This window comes from Myotis daubentonii, chromosome 17 (genome assembly GCF_963259705.1).
Source record: "Myotis daubentonii chromosome 17, mMyoDau2.1, whole genome shotgun sequence".
Taxonomy (NCBI): Eukaryota; Metazoa; Chordata; class Mammalia; order Chiroptera; family Vespertilionidae; genus Myotis; species Myotis daubentonii.
Window position 1 is genome coordinate 40488965 of NC_081856.1, and position 24831 is coordinate 40513795.

The 24831-nt window shown below is 39.3% G+C and overlaps 1 protein-coding gene across 1 annotated transcript; it reads right to left on the reverse strand.

The window, feature by feature from the left end:
• Window positions 1-1128: 1128 nt before the first annotated feature.
• Window positions 1129-24817, reverse strand: DCAF13 (DDB1 and CUL4 associated factor 13). The gene is made up of 11 exons (XM_059671995.1): window positions 24656-24817; window positions 20136-20335; window positions 19466-19573; window positions 17599-17688; window positions 16342-16497; window positions 12126-12203; window positions 10286-10368; window positions 6679-6843; window positions 4280-4415; window positions 2985-3148; window positions 1129-2048 (listed from the first exon to the last, which is right to left on the reverse strand). The coding sequence occupies exons 1-11, from the start codon at window positions 24723-24725 to the stop codon at window positions 1961-1963; spliced, it is 1338 nt and encodes a 445-aa protein (XP_059527978.1). The 5' UTR covers window positions 24726-24817; the 3' UTR covers window positions 1129-1960.
• Between the last annotated feature and the right edge of the window lie 14 nt (window positions 24818-24831).

Genomic DNA, 24831 nt, shown 5'->3' on the forward strand with positions numbered 1-24831 from the left:
CTTTAACAAACCTCTTGGATATCTTATCTCGTTTAGGCATATTTTTAAAGGACTCAAACACACGCTCATGTTATGGATCAGTATTTGCATTCATGCTCATGTTTATGGATCAGCATTTGCATATTTTCTTTGAAACCACACCCAAATAGCAGTATAGGTTCACAAGAGAACTCGGTTCACCTTGAAAGTTAAGTAATTTGAAGCCTACAATAGAGCATAAGGATTAAAAGATCTCTTAGCCTTATGAAAGATGATGAAATATTTAAGATATACAAGAAGCATAAAAAATAATAGAATGAACACAGAGCTTAAGACATAAACCTTGCCACGAGCTGAAGTCTCTTGTGTATCCCACCTTAACTGCATCCTCCTCCCACCCTCCACATTTTGATCTTTACATCCCTGTGCATTCCTTCATATTTATACTAGAAATATATGTATCCTTAAATAACATTTTTCCTTTGGATTTTTAAATGTCTTCTCCACTTAAAACTCCCTAAAATTTAGGTTTATATATACACGTATATACTAGAGGCTTGGTGCACGAAATTCATGCACGCGGGGTGGGGGTGGGAAGGGGTGTCCCTCAGCCCGGCCTGCACTCTTTCTAATCCGGGATCCCTCAGGGGATGTCTGACTGCCGGTTTAGGCCCAATCCCGCAGTCGGAAATCCCTCTCGCAATCCTGGACCACTGGCTCCTAACCACTCACCTGCCTGCCTGATTGCCCCTAACCACTCTACCTGCCGGCCTGATCGCCCCCAACTCCCTTCCCCTCCGCCAGCCTGATCACCCCCAATTGCCCTCCCATCAGCCTGATTGCCCCCAACTGCCTTCCCCTGCCGGCCTGATTGCCCCCAACTGCCCTCCCCTGCCAGCCTGATCCCCCTAACTGCTCTCCCCTGCCAGCCTGATTGCCCCTAACCACCTCTGCCTCAGCCCCACCACCATGGCTTTGTCCGGAAGGTCTCCTGGCTAATTAGCATATTACTCTTTTATTAGTATAGATACCTATAATAAGAGTTTACTAAGCTGATGATTTAAAAACACAAAAACCCAACATGTCACACAGAACTATTGATGTCTTAGTGAGACTGAAGAGAAATAATTTAGCAGGAATAGATCAAAGTTACAATTCTGAGAAAAAGGATGTTTTATTACTGTGACTTGACCATAATTATAATTATTATCATTTAAGAAAGTTACATAAATGCAGGCTGATCTTGAAAGCTTCAAAAAGCCAAATATAAAGTACAGAAAATAAATTAAATTGAAAAATGTACTAATTCTTCTACATGTTATGCAAAATCCTAACAAGAAACGTTGCAATCATTATTCAAAGTAATATTAAAGATAATACGGGAGATGTTTGGTCTTAAATGTAAATTTAAATGCACAGTGTCTACAATAATAGATCAAAAAAAGTAAAATTATATTTGCAATTTCTAACAGAAAAAATAAGTTAGTTTGCAAATACTCTGTATTCTTCAGGGAAATAAGAAAGCAGATCAAGGATCAAATGTTGCATAGTTTTATCAACCAGGCCACCTTTGATGATAATTTTTTAGGTTAGCTAAAATGAGCAATGGTAAAGCTCTACAAATATAACTAACCCATCTGTTATACTAGAGCTAGTACACCTGACCCCTTGAACAACGTGGGGGTTGGGGTGGTGAACCCATGAGCAGTCCACATATAACTTTGGTCGGCTCTCCACATTCACGGATTCCCAACCTCAAGTAGAAAATACTGTTTTGATCTAAGGTTGGTTGAATGCATGGATGTACAACCCGGGAATATTTAGAAACAACTGTATATTAATTGAAAAAAATCTGCATATAAGTGGATCCGGCCAGTTCTAACCCACATTGTTCAAGGATTAACTGTATTTTTATTTGTAGAGTTTACAAATCAAAATGTAACAAATAATTATAAGCCAGTATTGTCAGGAATACCAAATATTATTTCACAACTGCCACTACGTGCTTCTTCTTCTCTGACACAATCGGCACAGATCCAGGCTTGCTATGCTTGAGACGATTCACTTCCCTGAAAATAAGACAAAATATATAAAATATAAGCAAGTTTATGAGAAACTTAAACAAATAGAACTTTCTTGGACACATATGTAATACCCTTTGTAATACTTTAAGCAATAAATTTAAAAAAACAAAACAAAACCAAAACAAATAGAACTTCCTCAGAAAAATCACAAAACATTTTCTTTCACTGGAAAACCACTTATTGAAAAAAAAAGGTTTTCACATGGATTAGTAAAAAATAGCTAAAAAATAAACTTTTGTTATCCTAAGTACTTGCTATTTCTCTTATTACTAATCAGTGTCCTTTATAAGTTAAAAAATGTGCAGAATTGTTAAAATATTTAAACTCAAGCCCAGTATCTACCCAAAGACAGAAAAATAATCTTTTGTTTAGTACAATTTTTTAAAAAAAGAGCTCCATTGTAGAATTTCTATAATACTTTGCATGAATTCAAGAACTGCAAAGAGAAGAATATTCTACAGGAAATAGTGATGAGTTCTGTGTTAGAGTCAAAAAGTTAGATTCCAGATGTTATGATGAAGCATATTAGAAAAAATTTTTATTTATGAAATGTGCACTATGAGTTCTTGGTATTCTTTATCTTTGAAAATACACAATATCTCTTAATTGTAGCTACATTAGAAATAATTTTTAAAGACATTGTCTCTTTATAACAGTCCTCTAGTATGAGCAGAAGAATTTTCTTATTTTGATAAAAGTCATTTTCATTATCTGCCCTTTAAACATATTCTCAAAAATAGGTATTAGAAATTCTCACAATCTTATATGACTGTTGCTCCCCCTTTTTATTAGGAAAAAAAATATATCAAAAATATTTCTAATGCACATGAACTGTTCCCTTGAAAGGCAGGTTTTTGTTTGTTTTTCACGATATTGGGGGTGGGAGGTGAATTAGAAAAAGTCAAATGCCCCAGAACATACTTCCGTCGGCGAGCTTCTTTCATGACGCGCTGTTCTTGAATCTGGCTGTAGATCGATTTCGGTAGATGGCGGTGACGAGCGATACGTTTTATATGAGGATGATACTGAAATTTCTCCTTCAACTTCTGGTTATAATCTTTGGCTGTCTTTTCTCGTGATGTAAGCTGAAAAAAATGCATTTTGATATTTTAATAAATGGTGTGTTCTTTGTTTTGCTTCAGTATAACAAAGCTGGGGGGGGGATCCAAAAATTTCCCCCAAAACTACACTTTTATGATATGCAACCAAAACTGCCAATTGCAAGGTTATGTTAATAGTAATTCGCAAGCACTGAATTTCCTTTTAGACTGCATGCCTACAATGTAGACAAATGCCATCAAGTGAAAACAGCAGTTTAGGGATCAGGATTATGTGGACCACTGAGCTAGACATACAACCAACCACTTACATTAATCATGCGGGTGTTTTTTTCCTGTAGAAACAACTACTGAACAGAAAGGAATAAGTGTTCCATTCTGTGATAACTAGTCTTTGTTTAACAATATTAAGGATGATAAGATTTAGAGGAACATTTAATAATGAATTGAAACCTAGAGTATAATACTTAGCAATCATTAAACCTAAAATAGAATAGTCTTTAATTACTGCTTATCATCTTGTGATTTTCCTACCAGGGCTAGGCAGAAAATAACTCACCCTTAACCTTTCCTTCTTAAACTTAATGTGTTTCTGATATAAATACTCTGTATGTTTCTTAGATGAAACATGAGACATTTAGAGAAACATCAAAACCAAACAAAAATAGCCATAACCCCATAACCCAGAGGTAGCTAGCCAATGATATTTGTTATATTTCCATTGAATCTTTTTTAAAGTCTGAAGCTTTTTCAAAGTTATGTGTTTCACTGTGTCTTTAATGTTAAAAGACCTCAAAGGGACCTGCAGCCTTTAATCTGCCAGGTAACCATCAGAAGAAATAGGTGTTCTAAGTTGTGTGCTTCCAGTCCCTAAATCTTCTCTCCCTACCTCAAGGGAGACATAAAGAATCAAGAAGGCTCAAACATTATCAAACACTTGATTTGACAAAGGCCTCTGAAGATGCCTTTAACATGAAAAAAGGCAAATCTCTATACAGCCTTGTCCGTTTTGGTGACAGCATTTCTTTTTATTACTACGATTATGCCAATGTGATCAAAATACCTAACGCATTTCAAATAAATTCTCTTTACAATATGATATCCAATAAAATTAGAAACTAGCTTTACTTGACAATGAAAGAGAGTGGGGTCTCTTACCACACCCAATTTTTCAGAAGCATTAGCTTTCCATAGACGAATGTTCATTTCATCAGATCCACACATAATGTACTTGCTGTCAGAAGTCCATTTTACACAGATAACATGTTGCATTCTCTTAGTGTGATATACTTCCCTGTAGAAGAGGAATTAAGTTAAAACCCCTAGGATTTTGGTACAGATTTTCTGGAACCACTGCCTAGCAAGTATCAGAATACCATTTTTGAGTCCTAAGAGAATACTAGTATAAGAGAAATTCAAATTCATTTGAACCAAACAAGATTCTATGCTAAGTGCTGGGGAACTGAAAATTTTTCCTGTCTTCAAGAAGTTACAGTGCAATAAGAAAAATATAAACAAACTAAGTAAAACTAGATGCTCAGAAAAGTTCATAAAATAATGGAAGTCATATAAGACAAATAAAATATGTTGAAGCTGAAAAATGTTTTAACAATAAGAAATGGATTGTTGTTTAAAAAGCCTCCACCACCCTCCAAATCAATTCTGGTCAATCATCATACTTTTCTTTTTTTATTTCTCAGGAAAACAAAATAAATGCAATGGATTCAAAGAGCACATTCTGCTATGTTGATTCTAATACACGATTTATGTTTTGGTCAAACTGTTTAAAAAGCTTAATTAACTGAAGTGAGAGTTGATTTGACATGTGTGAAAAGGGAGGGCTATAGAAGTATCTGATGAGTTGAGGTAAGAATAATTCAATGAACAAAGCTGTCAAATATCATACCTATTTGGAAAGGCTGTGAAATACGCTAAGTGAAGCCACAGAAGATACTATATTGGGAAGTGTGAAGAAGAGCATTAAAAAGCAAAAGACAAGTCAGAAAAAATAAAAAGATGAGACTTCTGGAGAAATAAACTTTCCACATATGGATTAAAAATTATTCAAAATGCAGACTACTTGAGCGGAAAGAAAGAAGCTCAGCAAACTGCCCAGTGAGAGAAAACATACACATGATGACCAAATCAAATAGAGTTCCCATCTATAAAGGCATCCCTGAAGTACACTCACAAAACTAGTCTTTTACACTGTTCTTAACAGATAGGCTTTGAGCTCTTGAATGAACATGTACATAAACCATAATAAAATTACTTCTAAAAATGGGGAAATGGTTAGAAAGAACATCCTATTAAAAAGAAAATAGATTAGATTGCTTTTTTTAATCCTCTCAATGCTCTGCTTTTACAAGACTCAATTCTTATAGCCTCTATATTTTTTTAAAAAAAGTTTTTATTGATTTTAGAGAGAGGAAGGAAGGGGGGGGGGGGAGAAAAATATCGATCGGCTGCCTACTGCACACACCTTACTGGAGATCGAGCCCGCAACATAGGAATGTGCCCTGACTTGAATTAAACCAGCAACCTTTGGGTGCATAGGTCAGCGCTCAACCAACTGAGCCACATCGGCCAGGAATAATCTCTACATATTTAACAAGCTGTTCCCCCTCCACCCTCCCAGCCACCTAATGAATGTAAATATTAGGAAATTCAATCACACTTCGGTAAACATTAAAACCAACCTGTTCACCCAACCAGCATAGTTCAGTGGTTGATCATCGACCTATGAACCAGGAGGCCATGGTTCAATTCCCAGGGCACATGCCCAAGTGGCAGGCTCGATCCCCAGTGTGGGGCATGCAGGAGGCAGCCGATCAATGATTCTCTCTCATCATTGATTTTTCTGTCTCTCCCTCTCTTTGAATTCAATAAAAACATATTTAAAACATCCACAAAAACCTTAAAATGGCATCTAAGTTCTTACCTATCAAATATCTAAGTTCTTACCTAAAGCTTATCTAAGTTCTTTACTATCAAATCAAAAACTTTTTAAAGTTTAATATTTTGGTATAATGATGGAGACATATCATTTTACACATCTGTTCAAACCCATACAATGTACAACACCAAGAGTAAACCCGAAGGTAAACTATAGATTTGAGGTGACTATGATGTGTCAAGGTAGGCTCACCTTGGTAATAAATGTACCATTCTGGTGAATCATGTTGACAATGGGGGAGGCCGTGCATATATGAGGTAAGGGGTATGTAGAAATTCTCTGTACCACCCTCTCAATTTTGTTATAAACCTAAAATTGCTCTAAAAAATAGTTTTTATTTGTAAAAGTTTACTATAAAACATTTAAAAATAATTCTAAAATTTTATATCAACAAGTTATATAAATATTCTGTTTAATGAAAGGAACTGCCAGCAGGCTGATGTCTTGCCCATAGACGATGCAGTGAAAGTTGTTGCTCCAAGGCACAATACCAGGGTGTGAGCCCCATCATATAACACAACCAACCTTTAAACAAAGATAAACAATGGTCAAGACAAGGAAAAATAAAATAAAAATAGGGGGCTTATTGGTGGCAACATACCTGCTTCTACTTTTGTCCACAGGAAAGATTCGAATAGATTTATCAAAACTAGCAGACACAAACTCTTTCCCGGTGGGAGAATAATCCACGTCCAGCACCGCAGACACGTGATCCATGTGCACCATCACAGGAGTGTCCAGTGCGCGCATATCGAAAGTATATAAGCTGTAAAAGGATTTAAATTATTTGATACAAACTTCTATAAAGCAGCATATGCAGTACTAAGAGTAAGAGACACTAGTGAAAGTAAGTAGGATTATTAAGTCCAAAGGCATGAGCATTTTTAAGGCTTTTGAGATGACATATCATTTCTAACAAAGTTGCACCAATTTATTCTCCAGTCAGTGATATATATGAGTGAGCACAGCTTTTTAAGGAGTATACTAAAATTAGAAAACTATGCTTTGTGCAAAACTGGTAAAAATAATAACTCCATGATTGTCAAAGTTTAAAAATTCTTCATGACTAGCTAAAAGAATAACGAGTACTTCAAATAAGCCAATATGTACAATGGACAATAGTCACAGAGTATCACTGTGACCAAGTTCCTAAGATGCTAAGATTAGTGAGCAAAAGTTTGAGGAGAAATAGGATAGCCACATAATTATGTCCCCAAAATTATCTCCCCAAAGATATGTATTAATTACAAAATGAAAAAAGAGTAACTTTATAATGGAGAAATCTGGCAGATACCACTTTAAGTGATCAAGATAAACATCACCAATACTAAGACATATTGACATCATGTAACTCTGATTCAATTCCCCAAGAATACCAGTTTTGTATTCTGTACTCATTTTGACAAAATAGCCAATTAGAACACACTTTAGAAGCCTTAATAAAGTTGGGTACACAAGACATGCTTTCATCGCCTTTAACTAAAACCAGGCCATTTAATTTCAAAATGTCAATAAAGGCCAAAAGGGTTTCATTTAATTTGCTTTGGTATCGCTAGTTAATGAGAGTCCAAGTGAGCTTCTTTTTAGTACAGAAAGTCAAAATACATGTTTTTACTTGGTACCAGTGAAACATCATGTAATAATTCCTACTTCTGAGTGTTCACAAATAGTAGAAAAAACAAAGAATTTAAATGCAGAAGATCTAAAGTTCAGCTCAATGATGAGCTTCCACGTTCACACACGCACGCGCGCGCGGGGCAGGAAGAATCTACCATATGCATTGCACTACATATATGTCCTACCCACTCTACAGAGATACTACAAAGATACAATAAAAGAGCCAATGTGAAATGCTTCAAGTTTTAAAGCAATATACAAGGAATTATAAAATTCCATCTAGATGAACCTTTACATGGAGTCACAGAATTACATATCTGCAAGGTAAAGACTAAAATTGTATTTTCCCTTTTGTCTTACTGAAGTAACAGTGACAGCTGATGACTATATGAGTACCAGCTATCTGAAGAGCTACAAATTTCGTAGGCAGGTAATTTTAGTTTCTATTAAAACATGTATGGTTCAGTCACTCAGACATCAGCCAACTTTTTCTGTAAAGGGACAGACAGACATTTTCGGTTTTGTGGGCTACACAGTCTCTGTTGCAACTACTTGACTTAGGCATGATAGCACAAAAGCAGCCATATTCAGTACATAAAGGATGTGGCTATCTATATACATAAAGGCCAAAGCGACCATGACAATAGGACAACGGGTCGCTATAATGATGCACTGACCACCAGGGGGCAGACACTCAACGCAGGAGCTTCCCTCTGGTGGTCAGTGTGCTCCCACAGTCAACCCCCCCCCCTTCGTCCCTCCCCCCATGACTGGCCAACCTCCCACAGTCCCTGCCCCCAGCCGGCCTGGCCGAGATTGCCGGCTAACCTCCTGCAGTCTCTTCCCCTCTGGCGGACCCCCCTGCCCCCCCCCACCCCAAGCCAGCTGGCCCTGATCAGCCCCATTGGCCCCAATCACTGGCCAGGCTGAGGGACCCCACCCATGCACAAATTTGTGCACCAGGTCTCTAGTATTCCTACAAAACTTTATAAAAATAGGCAGCAGATAAAATTTGGTCCACAGGTCTTAGTTTATTATCCTTTTCTGCATCATTTTGAAAACTGCAATTACTTTCTACAAAGCTCTTTTCCAATTTGGTATATATATAGTATATATATATATATATATATATATATATATATATATAGGCAGATAATTTTAGTTTCTATTAAAACATGTATGGTTCAGTCACTCAGAGATCAGCCAACTTTTTCTGTAAAGGGACAGATAGACATTTTTGGTTTTGTAGGCAGATAATATATATATATATATATATATATATACACACACATACATACATATACTAGAGGTCCAGTGCACAAAAATTTGTGCACTTTGCGGGGGGAGGGGGGGGGTTCCCTCAGCCTGGCCTGTGCCCTCTCACAGTCTGGGACCCCTCAGGGGATGACCACCTGCTGGCTTAGGCCTGCTCCCCGGGGAATTGGGCCGAAGCTGGCAATCAGACATCCCTCTGGCAGCCCGGCAGCCCTCAGGGGATGTCCACTTGCCAGCGGGGAGCAGACCTAAGCTGCAGTCGGACATCCTTAGTGCTGCTGAGGAGGCAGGAGAGGCTCCCACCACCACCGCTGTACTGGCAGCCATCAGCCTGGCTTGTGGCTGAGCAGAGCTCCCCAATGTGGGAGCGCACTGACCACCAGAGGGCAGCTCCTGCATTGAGCATCTGCCCCCTGGTGGTCAGTGTGTGTCATAGTGACCAGTCATTCCCAGTCTTTCTGCTGCTAGGGTCAGTTTGCATATTACCCTTTTACTATATAGGACAGAGGCCTGGTGCACGGGTGGGGGCCGGCTGGTTTGCCCTGAAGGGTGTTCCGGATCAGGGTGGGGGTCCTGCTTGGGTGCCTGGCCAGCCTGGGTGAGGGGCTGATGGCTGTTTGCAGCTGGTCACACCCTCTTCATGGTGGGGTCCCCACTGGGGTGCCTGGCCAGCCTGGATGAGGGGCTGATGGCTGTTTTCAGGCTGGCCACACCCCCTCTAGGGTGGGGGTACCCACTGGGGTGCCTGGTCAGTCTGGGTGAGGGGCTGAGGGCTGTTTTCAGGCTGGCTGGCAACTGAAGCTCCCAGCCTCTCCTTTTTTTCTTTTTTCTTTTTTTTAATTCTGGGGTTTGTTTACCTTCTATAATTGAAACTTCGTTGCCGTCACTGGAGCTCAGAGCCGGCTTCTGCTCGCTCCCAGCTCTGAGGCCATGGCCTGCTGAAAGCAGGTATCTGGGGTTTGTTTAGCTTCTATAATTGAAACTTTGTTGCTTACGGAGCTCAGAGCTGGACTGCGGCAGGTGGGGAACCTTGGCTTCCTCCATCACTGGAGCAAGCAAGCCTCCTGCTCACTTCAGCTGCGTGGCTGCCGGCCACCATCTTAGTTGGCAGTTAATTTGCATACCGCCCTGATTAGCCAATGGGAAGTGTAGCAGAGGTATGGTCAATTACCCTTTTTGTCTTTTATTAGATAGGATAGAGAGAGAGAGAAAGAGAGAGAGGGGAATACTATGTAGGAAACATATTTTATTAGTAAGACATACAAATGAGCCGTTTCTGATAGAAATAAGTAAGTTTTTAAAAAAGGAAAACTTACTTGTAATCTTCATTTGCTGCAGTAAAAATGAAGGCTTCCATAGGGTTCCAACAAATTGTATTTGTTCTCATATCTAAGATGACCTGAAAAAGGAAGCATACCCTAACCTATTACTATGAAATCAATTCCCTCCAAAATGAATACATGTCCCAATTTCATCTCCTTCCCTTTTTTCATTAATTTAAGCAAATATTTACATTAATTAGTAAATACCTATTATGTAGGTACTCAAATTGGTGTAATAGGAAAAGAAATCAACCAATAATTGCTTCTTGAACACACAGGCAGAGATGTAAATATTGAAAAATATACAAATGTTTAATAAATAGTCTCTTCACCTCAAATAACTTATATTTTAATCAGGAAAATGAGACATGATTGAAGCTAACCTGTGAAGAGCCGTATATTATAGAGCTTGTCCACAGGAACATTTTGAGTAGGAAAATCTTTTGCTGTGTGTGACTGCCCACTGTAGGATGTTTAGCCTCTCAGGCACCTGCCCACTAAATGCCACTAGCAGTCTCTAAAATGCCCCTCCCACATTTCCAAAAATATACCTGGTGGGGAAATACCATCTGATTGAGAACTATACATTTAGGACAGAAAAGATGAGAGAAATACTGGGAGTCTAGTAGATAGAACAAAGAAACAATAGAAATAGCATCTCTGCATCCATCAAGGTGACCTGCATGTGACAAATCCTATTTGTATGTCCTTACGAACTGAAACAAATACATAAATAGAATATATACTGAGACCAGATTTTGGACAGTTTTGAAAGCCAGGCAACAGCTCTTGTCTTAACCCTAAAAGTAACAGAACACCATCCAAACATTGAGAATACAAGGGCAGAGGGGGCAGAAACTACTACTTATTTAACTAGTACTTCAAGTTAGCCTCTGCTAACTGCTTAAAGTATCATGTTTTATTCTTACCAATGTGCTGTGTTGTTACTAATATCACCATATTACAGAAGAAACACAGATTAAGTTACTGTTTAAAGTCTAAAACACAAGTTCATGTAGGATCTTCCCACTACAATACATGAATGAGAGAAATGATCAAAGTGGTACTTTGGAAAGGTTACCACACTTACCAAGTTCAAACGTCAATGAATATACTCTACTTCTTATATTTCTACATTTACTACATGTTATAAAAATGACTAAGAAACAACAAAAATATTAAAAGCATTTTTCTACATGTGGACTATGACGATGAACTCATGGTACATCAATGATGTCTATCCCTTCCTGTATGCTCACAATTTTTATACTGGCACTCTTCTCTTTACTGACAATATTTCTCTCCCGTTAGAGTTAGCCTGAGGTTCTATCAGCTTCGGTATCTAACTCCTGAAATGACTACTTTGCACCATTGGGAAATCTGTCACCTTGAACAGGATAATGTTTGTCTAAATAAAATGCCAAACTAGTACCTGTCAGCCTGTAACTAAACAAATAAAGCTGGTTATGTAAATTAGTTATAAAACTTTCTGGAATAAAATACTGTGAGTGTCATATAGTAATCATGGGGCCTGAAATAAAGAGATGCAATACTTTCAATTAAAGAACTTTCAACTTAATAAGTATTAACTAGATGTCTAAAATGTTTTGGTATTATGGAAGACACAAAGACAGCTAGGTTACAGTCCCTAGGGGAAATAAGGGTCTCTAAAAAGTATAGGGAGGTGAGAGAATGCCACTTTGGGTTCTAATAACATCTCAACGAAAAAGAATTTTTTAAAACAACGAAGATACATTTACTCCTTATTTTGTAGCTCAATTTACCAAGGAACGCATTAACAATTGTGTAAAGCTGAAGACAAGCTGAAACTTACCTTCTTCAGAGGAGTAGCTTGCCTCATATCATATAGTACTATATTCCTGTCGGAAGCACAACTTCCCAAGAGAAATGTCTAAAAATAAGTACAACAATCACCAGTTAAAAGCCAGTCTTGGCAGCAAACCATGTCCATTCAGTGAACAAATCATTTAATTATACTTAATGTTCATGTTTAGGATACAAAGTTATAACATTAAAGTCCACTTTAAGAGGATATGATGAATCACTCATAATCTCAGCAACCTAAATATTTTCATTGTAAAAATCCATGTATATATTTTAGATGCCAGTGATAACATATATATAATTCTGTATTCTGTTTTATAACAGAACATATTTTATTTATCCATGATTCACTTAGACCTGTTTCTATTTTTCAGTATTATAAATGACCCTTCAATAAACGCTTTTACACACTTAGCTTTTCTAAGGATAAAATTTCAGTAGAGGCATTACTGAATCAAAAAGCATTTAAAAAATTTATGGCTAATCGCTTTCGGAGAGTTGTACCAATATACACTGCCATGTGGAAATATGTCAATGTTACGGTAACTGCAACACTAGGCAGTGTCATTTAAGAGTTAATATCTGCATGACACTATTTTCTAATTATGTAAATTATTACTTTACTAGGGGCCCGGTGCACGAAATTCGTGCACTGGGTGTGTGTGTGGGGGGGGGAGTGTCCCTCAGCCCAGCCTGCCCCCTCTCACATACTGGGAGCCCTCAGGAGTTGACCCCCATCACCCTCCAATCGCAGGATCGGCCCCTTGCCCAGGCCTGACGCCTCTGGCCTAGGCGTCCGGCCTGGGCAGCGGGGACCCACAGCTGCAGCGGCCCCGCGATCGTGGGCTTCGCTTTAGGCCCAGGCAAGGGGCCCCTAGCTCCTGGGACTGCCAGCTTCGACCGTGCCCAGCTCCCATCGCTGGCTCCACCCCTACTTCCTGCTATCACTGGCCAGGGCGGAAAAGGCACCTGATTCTCCGATCATGGCTGGGGGGCAGGGCAAAGGCGGCCCTGGGGCCGCCTTTGCCCTGCCCCCCAGCTCTTAGCTCCCCCCTGGGTTTCCAATCACTGTCAGTGGCAGGGGGCTTCTTCCTCTTTTCCCTTTCGCCTCCCTGCACTGTGCCTACATATGCAAATTAACTGCCATCTTGTTGGCAGTTAACTGCCAATCTTAGTTGGCAGTTAATTTGCATATAGCCCTGATTAGCCAATGAAAAGCGTAGCTCGTACGCCAATTACCATTTTTCTCTTTTATTAGTGTTGATTAGTAGTTAAACATGTCCTCAGGTATATTAGCTCTCCGTATAAATTAGGCCTATCTTTTGTTTAACTGTTTCACGATGTTTCAAATATTCACTTGTAAGTCAGTTATAAATGTACAAGGTACTTACACAACCTTTGGCATTTGGTGAAAATAAGCCCTGTAGCTACCAATGGAGCCCCGAACCCCACCCTTTGTAGCACCATTCCTCCTCACTCAGGGTTCCTGACGCCAAGAACTCTTGGCTTCTGCCTACTAATTGCTTCATAGAGCAAGTGTTAAAAAGAACAAGACTTATTTACTAAATATCTGTAAGGCCAGCTCCTACTGCATGTGTGTACAAAGTTCAAAGAAAACACATCATGACCTCCAAAACATTCCTTTTACATCACTTCCTCTCTGAGACTTTCTCCTAGTTAGTGACTCCTCTCAACCTTTCTTGGTGTCTCATTATGCCTTCTCAAGGTCTGACCAGGTTCCACTGATAAATATAGACTTTGATCTGAGCAAAGCAGAAGTTCTACCTGGACTGAAAACTGACTTTCACACTGTAAATGGGGTAATGCTCAGTATAAACTTTTGGCTTTAGGAGAATTCTAGGCTTCAATATTTTAACTGAGAATTTATTAATAACCGGAGGAGACAAATACACTCCATTTGTTCCCAGCAACATGCCCTTTCCATTAAGTTTAATACAGGATAAGAGGCATGTACATCATTTGCTTTTACCACTAGGTCAGTTCATGAGGTTAAAAAAATAAAATAAAATAAAAAACCCCACACACAGCTGAACAGAGTATTATACAGACAAATCTGAAAAACATGGTCGTGGTCGTAGGTCATGGCTAATAATTATAATTTTAGAAGTGTCATCAGTTCTTCTGACACAGATGTTCACCAAAACACAGAAGCAAAAGATCCTCCCTCAGAGAATCAATACCTGCCTGTTCCTTTAAAAAAAAAAAAAAGTAGTAACATCACCATCTTCAACTTGGATAACACCTCTTAAAAATATTCACATACATTATCACATTGTACATTGACAACAAACCTGTGAAATACACTGGAAGATAGAATTAATCTTATTTTAAAAATATACAAATGTAGAGAAAGCCCTGGATTGTACAAGGTCAAAGGCAGGTGCAAAGGCATGTCGGCACTAGGTACGCCCTGGGGCAGGGGGGTCTCTGACTGACTTCTCAGCAGCACCACAAGGCAAGCTCACACCACAGGGCAGCATCTCAAGCCATTTGTATGCCTTGCTGCTCTGACTTGGCCTTTCTACCCTCCTTTTGCCAACTGTGGGTCTCTGAGAGTGTACTAGTAAAACTTGCATATCAGGACTTTCTCTCACACTATCTAATATGGTACTCTCTTAATAACTTCAAAAATCAGCTTACAAAGAAAGCAATTTCCTTGTCCTTCTATAGGAAAAAGCATCTCTACCGATGCACCTACTGTTAATATTCAGAAAAGGCTCCGTGAAAGCTCTGGAGTCCAAGAGCTAGTTTAGCCTTCAGGGTAGTCTCCTTTCCAAAATTTGGACCTGACAGTAAGTGACAGCCAATCCCCAACTCTTCCCTTAGGCCTGGAAGGAATCAGGAATCACAATTCATACTTTTAGAAAAGAAAAACATAACTAATTATCATGCAGCACAATATCTAACATATTATTATGAAGCACTGGTGCTTATTTAATTACAAATAATTAAAGAAAATAATGCTCAATTCTCCTCCTTCTAACCTCTAAGAGAGTTAATAAAAATTATCATCAACAAATCAACCAACGACAAGTGCTGGCGAGGATGTGGAGAAAAAAGGACCCTCGTGCACTGCTGGTGGGAATGCAGACTGGTGCAGCCACTGTGGAGAACAGTATGGAGTTTCCTCAAAAAATTAAAAATGGAACTCCCACTTGACCCATCAATCCCACTTCCAGGAATATATCCCAAGAAACCAGAAACACCAATCAGAAAAGATATATATACCTCTATGTTCATAGCAGCACAATTTACCATAGCTAAGATTTGGAAACAGCCTAAGTGCCCATCAGCAGACGAATGGATTAAAAAAACTGTGGTACAGCTACACAATGGAATACTACGTGGCTGTAAAAAAGAAGGAACTCTTACCATTTACAACAGCATAGGTGGACCTAGAGAGCATTATGCTAAGTGAAATAAGCCAGTCAGAGAAAGATAAATATCACATGATCTCATTCATTTGTGGAATATAGAGAACAACATAAACCAATGAACAAAAATAGATTCAGAGACAGAGAAGCATCAAACTGATTGTCAAACCTCAGAGGGTAGGCAGGGGAGGAGGGTGGGATAAGACATCAACCAAAGGACTTGTATGCATGCATATAAGCATTACCAATGGACAAAGACACTAGGGGGATGAGGGCATGTGCTGGGGGGTGTGGGAGTGGCTGGGGAGAGGTCAATGGAGGAAAAAAAATACTTTGTAATAGCTATGTACGGGCGGGGAGGCGGGGGGCGGCGGGGGGGAGGGTACTTGAAATATCAGGGGGACCACTCTGTAAAATACATGATTGTCTAACCATAAAAAAATAATAGGTAAAAAATAAAATAATTCACATTTTCCTAAAGGTACAATGATGTAATCTGTGGTAGATAAGTGTTGAAAGTCTAAGAAAACTGAATTGTCACAGTACAGCACTTGCTTGAATTCGAACCCCATGAACACACCTCCTCTAACGGTGCTAAATACTATTATCTGGGACTAGACTGCAGGCAAATGTGTTGAGATCTGATCAAAGGTGTTAGAACTGAGATATAATCTGGAAAGTTGACCAAATGCCAGAAACATAATCAAAACTCAGAAAATATTATATCACATGTTTAAAAGTTTCCTACACAGAGCTGAAATATTAATAAGGAAACAATAAGCAAAAAATATTTCAAAAAAGAAACATTACCTCAATTGGATTAAATTTGACACTACTTATACTGTCAAATCCCCAGGTCATTGAACATATAGGACTGGTTTTCTGTTCATCCCAAATGTCTACTTGCTGTCCACATGTGGCAAAAATTCCTTCTTTCCAGTGATGATCAATTCCTGTATACACTGTCTTTAAAAGCAAAGAGATTGTTACAGATAGGTCGTGTCTACAGAATAATTTTTAAAATATATTTATCTACCCTCTCTCTTTTTTTTTTTTTTTAGAAAAATCCCTGTTCACAAAGAAACTTCTTTGCAGCCCTTACTTAAAGGAAAAGACAGTACCATAAGGAGTGATGTGTCTTTATCACACATTCTGGGAATAAAGAAAAAAGTTAACATGGGATGCATTTAGTTAAGTTTGAAAATATATCACTGAAGCAATTTTAAAATCATCATTGGGTATTGAAGGAGCTAATGAAATAGAAAGGTAATTTCTAAAAAACTTCATTCCACATAAAGTACTGACTCCTAGGACAGAAACACAGATACCAACAACCAGATTAAAATTTAGAGAGAAAAATGAAATCAGTGAGGGTGGGTACTAATATTGTTAACAGCAATACAATCTCATAAATTTGATATTATCCACTTAAAATATGTGATAAATCTATTCAGGTCCAGATTAAAGTCTGCCTTTGTACTTCATGGCAAAAATCGCTTGAAAGCAAATTAGAGGGAAATATTTATCCAATACTTTAAGCTTTTAAGAACTTAGCGGCATCTGCAGATTTCTAATTATTTTCTATTCATGAAAGCAAGGCTTACAAATGTTCCCACAATTATAGAATTGCCCACACCACAGAAGAAGGAGTAAGACTAAATATTTCAAAAGTCTTTTGGAATTTAGAGGAAAAGCATTTTACAACTATAAAACCAATTTTGTTTCAGGCATTATTGACAACTAGAGGCCCAATGCACGACAGTCGTGCACTGGGGGATGGAGGGTCCCTCAGCCCTGCCTGCACCTTCTCGCAGTCTGGGACCCCCTCAGGGATGTCGGCCGGCCGGCTTAGGCCTGCTCCCCTCTCACAATGAACACTGAAGAACTATTCATATTCTTTAACTGCAAAAGACCACAATCCATTAGATATTGCTTAAAATAGGTTACTTATTACAGCCTAATATCTTTAATTTCTTATTTACACCTTTTTTGGAAATTAAAATTATGAAATAATTTGAAAAAGGAAGAATTATATTAGACAAAGTATGGGTCAACTTATTTTTGTACCTTTCCTAATATTGTATGCAATGGCTCTTCCTCTTCTCCAAAGCCTGGTCCATCCATTTTCCACTGCTTCACAGTTTTGTCATCGCCAACCTAAAAATATTTATTATGGTGATGATAATGAACATTTATAACTTTTAAACTTGCCAACATATACATCAAACTATAAACATCCCTAGTTTTAAAAATAACATACAATATTTGGCCACTATTGTAATTACTGATGCATTTATATCACCTTGTTATACTAAATAAAGATGTGTAACAAACATAAATAGCACATAAATTAAAAATAAAATTGTATGAGTAGAGCAAAATAAAATGAGAGGAACAAAGTTAGGTCACACATAAATGCAAGAATGCATATTGCAATAGGATGGCATTTCAAATTACAGAGAAAAATAGATTCTAATAAAATGATATTAGATATCAGGGTGACCATTTAAAAATTTGAACTAATCTGATGCCTGATATACAAAGAAAATTCTACATATTTTATTTATTTATTATGTTTTTATTTTAAATTATGTTTTTATCTATTTTTATTTTTTTTAACTTTTTTATGTATTTTATTGATTTTTTACAGAGAGGAAGGGAGAGGGCTAGAGAGTTAGAAACATCGATGAGAGAGAAACATCAATTAGCTGCCTCCTGCACACCTCCCACTGGGGATGTGCCCGCAACCAAGGTACATGCCCTTGACCGGAATCGAACCCGGGACCCCCCAGTCCCCAGGCCGATGCTCTATCCAGTGAGCCAAACCAGCCAGGGCTGTTTTTATCTATTTTTAGAGAGGGGAAAGGGAGAGAGATAGAGAGATAGAAACATCGATCGGAGAGAAACATGGACCAGCTGCCACCAGCCCACAACCTGGGCATGTGCCTTGACCAGGAATTGATCCAGTAACTTCTTGTTTCATGGATCAATGCTCAACCACTGAGCCACAGTGAGCTGGGCAAATTCCACATACTTTTAAATGTGAAAAATGAAAACACATAAAAATCTAGAGAGAAGATCTTTTTGTAATCTTGGCATGAATCAAGTCCTTCTATGCCTGACACAAAACTCCAGAAACTATTTATGTTAGTGGTTTTCAAACTGGACTACAGACCTCTAAAGGACCCTGAGAATTTTTCAGAGATCCGTGAGGTCAAAACTATTTTCATAATGTTAGTTAAGTCATCATTTGCTTTATCACTGTGCTCATAAATGTACAGATGGCAAAGAAATACTGATGGTAGAAATGTTGGCACCTTAGCCTAGACCGAGACAAGAAACTATGGTAACTTAGACTTGGGTGTGTGGCAGATAATGTTCAAGATGTTAGATGAAACAAGTTATAAAACAAAATGCATAATATGACCTGGTTTGGGTGAAAAAATTCTGGATAAGGATAGTGGTGATTATTGCACAGTGATGTGACATACTTAAGTCCACTGAAATGTACACTTAAAAATGGTTACAACGGTAAACTTTATGTTATGTATATCTTACCTCCCCTCATATGCAATGATTTATTTCTTCAATGATTTTCAACTGACACAACACAACTTACTCATCCCTAGCACTGAAAATCCTCCAGAACAAAATAAACTACCTTTCTAGCCTCACCTTGCATTAATCCTACTTCTCAGTGTTCTATAGGATATTAGTTCACTATTATATTAGGTAATTTATTAAAAAATCAAAAAGCATTGGGAAGGGTGGATTACATAAAGAAAACTAGTACTTTTCAAGGTTTTAGTAAGTAATTTTGCATTGTGAAACTCCAAAAGAGCCTTGGAAGGAATAAATGAACTTAGAAAATACTCAATTAGATCAGTCTTATACATGTTGAAAAGAGTTAATAATGTAACTGTATTATACTTACAGTAAAAAAAGAACTCCCACAAAAACGTGTACATATTCCTCGTACAAAACCTTCATGTGCCTGTATTGTACGGATACAGTTTCGTTTGGTCAAGTTCCAAATTCTGACCTATGATAAAATATACCAGGAAATTTCAATAAATTGTAATTTCAATAAAATGTTCAGGCACAGGACAATTTTCCAAGGAAAAATAAATTAAATTCAACACTGAAAAAAGCTATGAGTCATTCTATCAGATAGCTAAAACCAAAAACTCGGATTGTAATAATGCAATGATTAATGGTAAGTATACTAAAGGCTGAACCTTCCATCTGTTAAATACTCTGTTGATTCTAGTTTAAAGTGTTTCAAAGCTTTCTTTACCAGAGTGAAAAGTAATTAAGTGTTGAATCATTAATAACATCCTGTTATTAATAGAACTCACACAGAAATATCTTTATTATAAACATGTTTTATTATTTACTATGAAATTAAGACTTAACCTACTACATTTTTTAATTTCTTGGGTTTAGATAAAAAAACTACTGAAATTACTAATTCAATCCTGAAAATTAAAAGAAAACAAAACATATAAAAATGAAATAAAACCAATGAAAACCCACAGTAACTCAAAAGGAAGAAATTTGTAACATTTTTAGCTTAAAATATCAACGTTTAGAGTGACACTTGCCTCTCCATCACATGCCCCAGAAAGGACAGTAGCCAGGCTCTTCGGGTGCTTTGCCAAGCAATTGACTCCATCTCGGTGACCATCCAGAGAAGCAAGGAATGGCTTTGCAAATACCCGTTCCAGTTTGGTAGCATTTAAAGCTCTTACGTATTCTCGTGGGACCTCAAAAGGATGTAAGGTAGGATCATAGTTTCTTGGAACTGAAATAAGAATGACTCCTCTTAATAAAACAAATCACATTTAATATTTCCGTGACCTTCCTCAGCTAAGCATTCAATTTGTTATGCAATAAGCCATTGTTAGGGGCACTGTTCTATGTCCGGCACTGTGAAGAATACAAAAGTGGAAGACCTTTTGTCCAGAAACCTTTCCAAAATTGCCAAAAAATCATGGAATGCATTTATTTTGCAAAATAACTACACCCTATATATACACATAATTTTCCCTTTTATATGTCCTAGTACACCTTCAACTGGTTGTAAGCTTTCAGGGGCAGGGCTTCCACTACATCCTTCACTTGTACTCTTCACCTGTACACACAAAACAAGTGCATGATAAATGTTTGCCCGACTGAACGCTAAGCAACTTGTGGGGCAGGGAACATTATTAATCTCCAGTGCTAATCACTGTAGTGTCAGGCATACACTGTTGAGATTATGATTATAGCTATTTATTGAGCACTTTCCATGTTTGTTTCCCATGTGTCAGGCACTGTTGCAAATACCTTATATTAACTCATTTAATCTCCACAACACCCTATGGGTTAGGTTCTATTACTATTTCCCACTTTATATATAGACTAGAGGCTCGGTGCACAAAATTCGTGCACTGGAGGGGGGGGGGGTCCCTCAGCCTAGCCTGCCCCCTCTCACAGTCCGGGAGCCCTCAGTGGATGTCCTACTGATGGCCTAAGCCACAGTCTGGCAACAGAGGCTCAGACCTCAGCCATATCACGGAGGCTTGGAGCAGGTGCCCCTCTGTGTTGATCTCTCAGGCTCCTGGCGGTGCCTGCGTGTTGTTCTCTCCCTTGAGTGGCGGCCAGGGCAGGTGGGAAGCTTGGCTTCCTCCATCGCCGGGGCAACCCAAGCCTCCAGCTCCATGGCCGCCGCCATCTTTGTTGGGTTAATTTGTATACTCGCCCTGATTGGCTGGTAGGTGTAGCAGAGTGACACCAATTTGCATGTTTCTCTTTTATTAGTGTAGATGGAGAAACTGAGGCACAGAGAGGTAACTTGCCTATGAAGTGATGGAGTCAGGATTCAAACCAAGGAAGTCTGGCTCCAGGCTCAATGTTCTTAACCATTGTGCTATGCTGCCAAACAGGCTGTTTCAATTAATAATTATGCTTAGGAAATCATTTGAAGCTCACAGGTCTAAAAAACCCTCAGTGTCTAAAGTAGATGTATCTTTGGGAGGGGGGAGGGAGTGAGGGAGAGGGGCAGAGGATGAGGGAAAAGAGGAGGGGGAGACAGAGAGAAAGAGAGAGATATGAGAAGCATCCATCAGTTGCCTCCCACATGCAACCACACCAGGGATCAAACCTGCAATTTGGTTATGTGCCCTGACCAGGAATCGAACCTTTTGGTGCATGGAACAATGTTCCAACCTACTGCGCCACACTGGCCAAGGCTGCTGTCACTTCTTTTTGACTCCCTGATAATAATGGCCTGTGGAAAAACACAGAGATTCTACACAAGATAAACCCACAGGGTGATCTGGTCATAAATTCCCACATGGGCAGGACATGGTGTGTAGCCACACCCCAGACATAACTTCTTTGGTAAAAGGTTCGTCTTTGCCTTAAGCAAGCCCAGTCCACTGTTTCTGTGCATCTAGGTTAACAAACCTTTGAAATAAGCATAAACTACCATCAAGAGAGCGCAAAATCTTGTTCAAACTCATAAAAGAAACTGCAAAACTGTCATTCTCCAGAGCATCTGAAATTTTGCTTCCTGGCAATTGCCAGTTTGGCTCAAATAAATTCTTATAAAAATTCTCTACAGGTGTGGAAGTTTCTTACATCACCAGTGCTGATCCCAACATTCAATCAGTCTTAAAGATCAGTCATTCTTACGTATTCCGTCTTCCACACTCGAAGATGAAATTTGCCAAAACTTAAAGTCCTACTCAAACTCTCTTGGAAATACTTCTTATTCATTCTTCCCTCTCTTTTCCTACCTCTAGTAACTTAGTTTTGGCCCTTATTACTTTATACTTGAATTACTGTAATATCATCTCGACTCTATTTGGTGGCAGTTTACACTATCGCCAGATTTATCATTTTAAAACACGGCCTTTACATGTTGCTCCCATGCTCAAAACTTTCAAAGCTCCCTACAGTGGTAGTCTTCAAACTCATTAGTAACAGAGTTTTTAAGCAGATCTCTCCCCCTCAACCATATACACTGAGTGGTCAGATTATTATGACCACCCCCTCAGTACAATGAAGTGAATTAGTTATGCGAATAATAATAATAATAAAACCTTGAGAGTATTTGCTTAGGAAGTTTTCAATATTCAGTATTTTTGGAAGTGTCAATGAAGTACTGATGGGGTGGTCATAATAATCTGGCCACTCAGTGTATATGTATACTAGAGGCCCGGTGCACGAAATTCATGCATGGGGGTAGGGAGGAGGTCCCTCAGCCCAGCCTGCACCCTCTCCAATCTGGGACCCCTGCCTGCCTGATCGCGTCTAACTGCCTCTGCCTGCCAGCCTGATCCTCCTAACTGCTCTCCCCCCCAGATGGCCTGATCCCCCTAACTGCTCTCTGCTGCCGGACTGATCCCCCTATCTGCTATCCCCTGCTGACCTGATCCTCCTAACTGCTCTCCACTGCCCACTCCAGGTCAATGAATAAAAATACTCAAAATAGGATATGGATGCTGCACAAAATTTGCAAGGAAATAACAGCTAAACAAGAATGAAAGAATAAAGAAAGGTAACAAATGTCTTCCTTATGTTTTACAGAGCCAATACATTTACTTTTCCATTTTGCTGTTAACACCTTCATCATGAAGTATAAAAAAATAGGAAGATATATCCTATCCTATATAATAAAAGCCTAATATGCTAAGTGTCCAGTTGTCTGTTCAACCAATCAAAGTGTAATATGCTAATGATATGCTAAGGCCGCTCAACCACTTGCTCTGACATGCACTGACCACCAGGGGGCAGGCAGTTGACCGGTCAACCAGTTACTATGACGTGCACGGACCACCAGGGGGCAGAAGCTCTGACCGCTAGGTTAGCTTGTGGCTGAGGTCCAGCCAATCAGGGCTGAGTGAGATGGGCGGGACACACCCTGGAGCCATCCCACAGTCCCTCCCCGGCCCTGATTGTGCACCGCTGGGGTCCCTTGGCCTGGCTGAAGGGCCCCCCCCCCTCCACCACGTGCACCAATTTCATGCACCAGGCCTCTAGCAGAAAATAAGTAAGAACTTCAACAACAAGATCAGATAACTAATCACCTCCTAACACTGAGATTCCATGACTAGCCAGTCATTCACTCATTCCTGCATTAAGATAATACCTAAAATGCACTCAGACTGGTAAGAGTAAATATAAACTACTTGTGAGAAAGGCAAAAGTAGAGAGAAAGATGAAACCAGGTTCAAGAAATAGAGACGATGTCAAATCCAAGTGACATACCCTGATGCATATCCAAAACATTCCTGTCTTGTTCCTTAACCTGTAAGCATCTTGTGAATATTTACTTCTTAGCAATGCTCATATGTATACTGATAGCCTCTATCTCATTACTCAACCAAAATAATGAAATATTGCTCCAGCCTCAATTTCCATCACTTCTCCCTTTCACAAACTCTGATGACATGACCCCCAAGTTCATTTCTGCCTTAAGGCCTTTGAACTTATTATCTTCACTTACAACAGTCTGTTGACATTTGGTTGGCCCCTTGTCACTTAGCCATCATGAGCAACAATATAATTCCTAAGCAGTCAGCATGTTAATGGGGGAAGAGCCCAGGACGGATAAACAAAAACTCATTAATTTCATTAACCATTTCCAATTCCAGGAGTTGTTCCTGAGAGAAAACGGATGGCTTTGTTTCACCTGTATCTCTTCCTACATCCAGACGTAGGTAATTTTCAGTAACAAAGTGGCCAGAAGTTAGAGCAGCAGTCAGGTTTGAAGAAACCTTAATTTAATTGTTAAATCCTTCAATCCACGACTGTGGCTCATTCAAGTTGCACTTTCCAACAGCTGGAACCTGAGAACCATCTTGGAGCCGCACTGGGGGGGGGGGGGGGGGGGAGAGGAGCGGAAGCATTCTTCAAGGAGCTAACTTTCGCACTGACCACAGGCCAAGTTCTTTTAAAAAGGACTTCAGGAGAGTTAACTGCGGCCCAGTCCTGCCACTGCCCGATCGGTAAAGAGTCGCCTTGGCGAAAGCGGGGCAGGGAGAGAAAGAGACCACAGCGCCGGGCTCCCCGCCAGCCCTCCTCCGTGGAAGCGAGGCCACACTCAGGCCGCGGGCTCCCTGCGAACCGGGCTCACCTCTCTGTAAGTCCAACTTGGTTTCGCGGACGTAGTTGTCCGGGTTCCGGCTCAGCATCTTCACCTTCATCTTGGCTGCCGGGGGCTCGCCCACTCCACGAGCCTTTCCTCTCCGGGTTCCGGGTACCGCCCCCTCCCCTAGCACATGCTACTTCCGCTTCTTCTCGACGACTTCC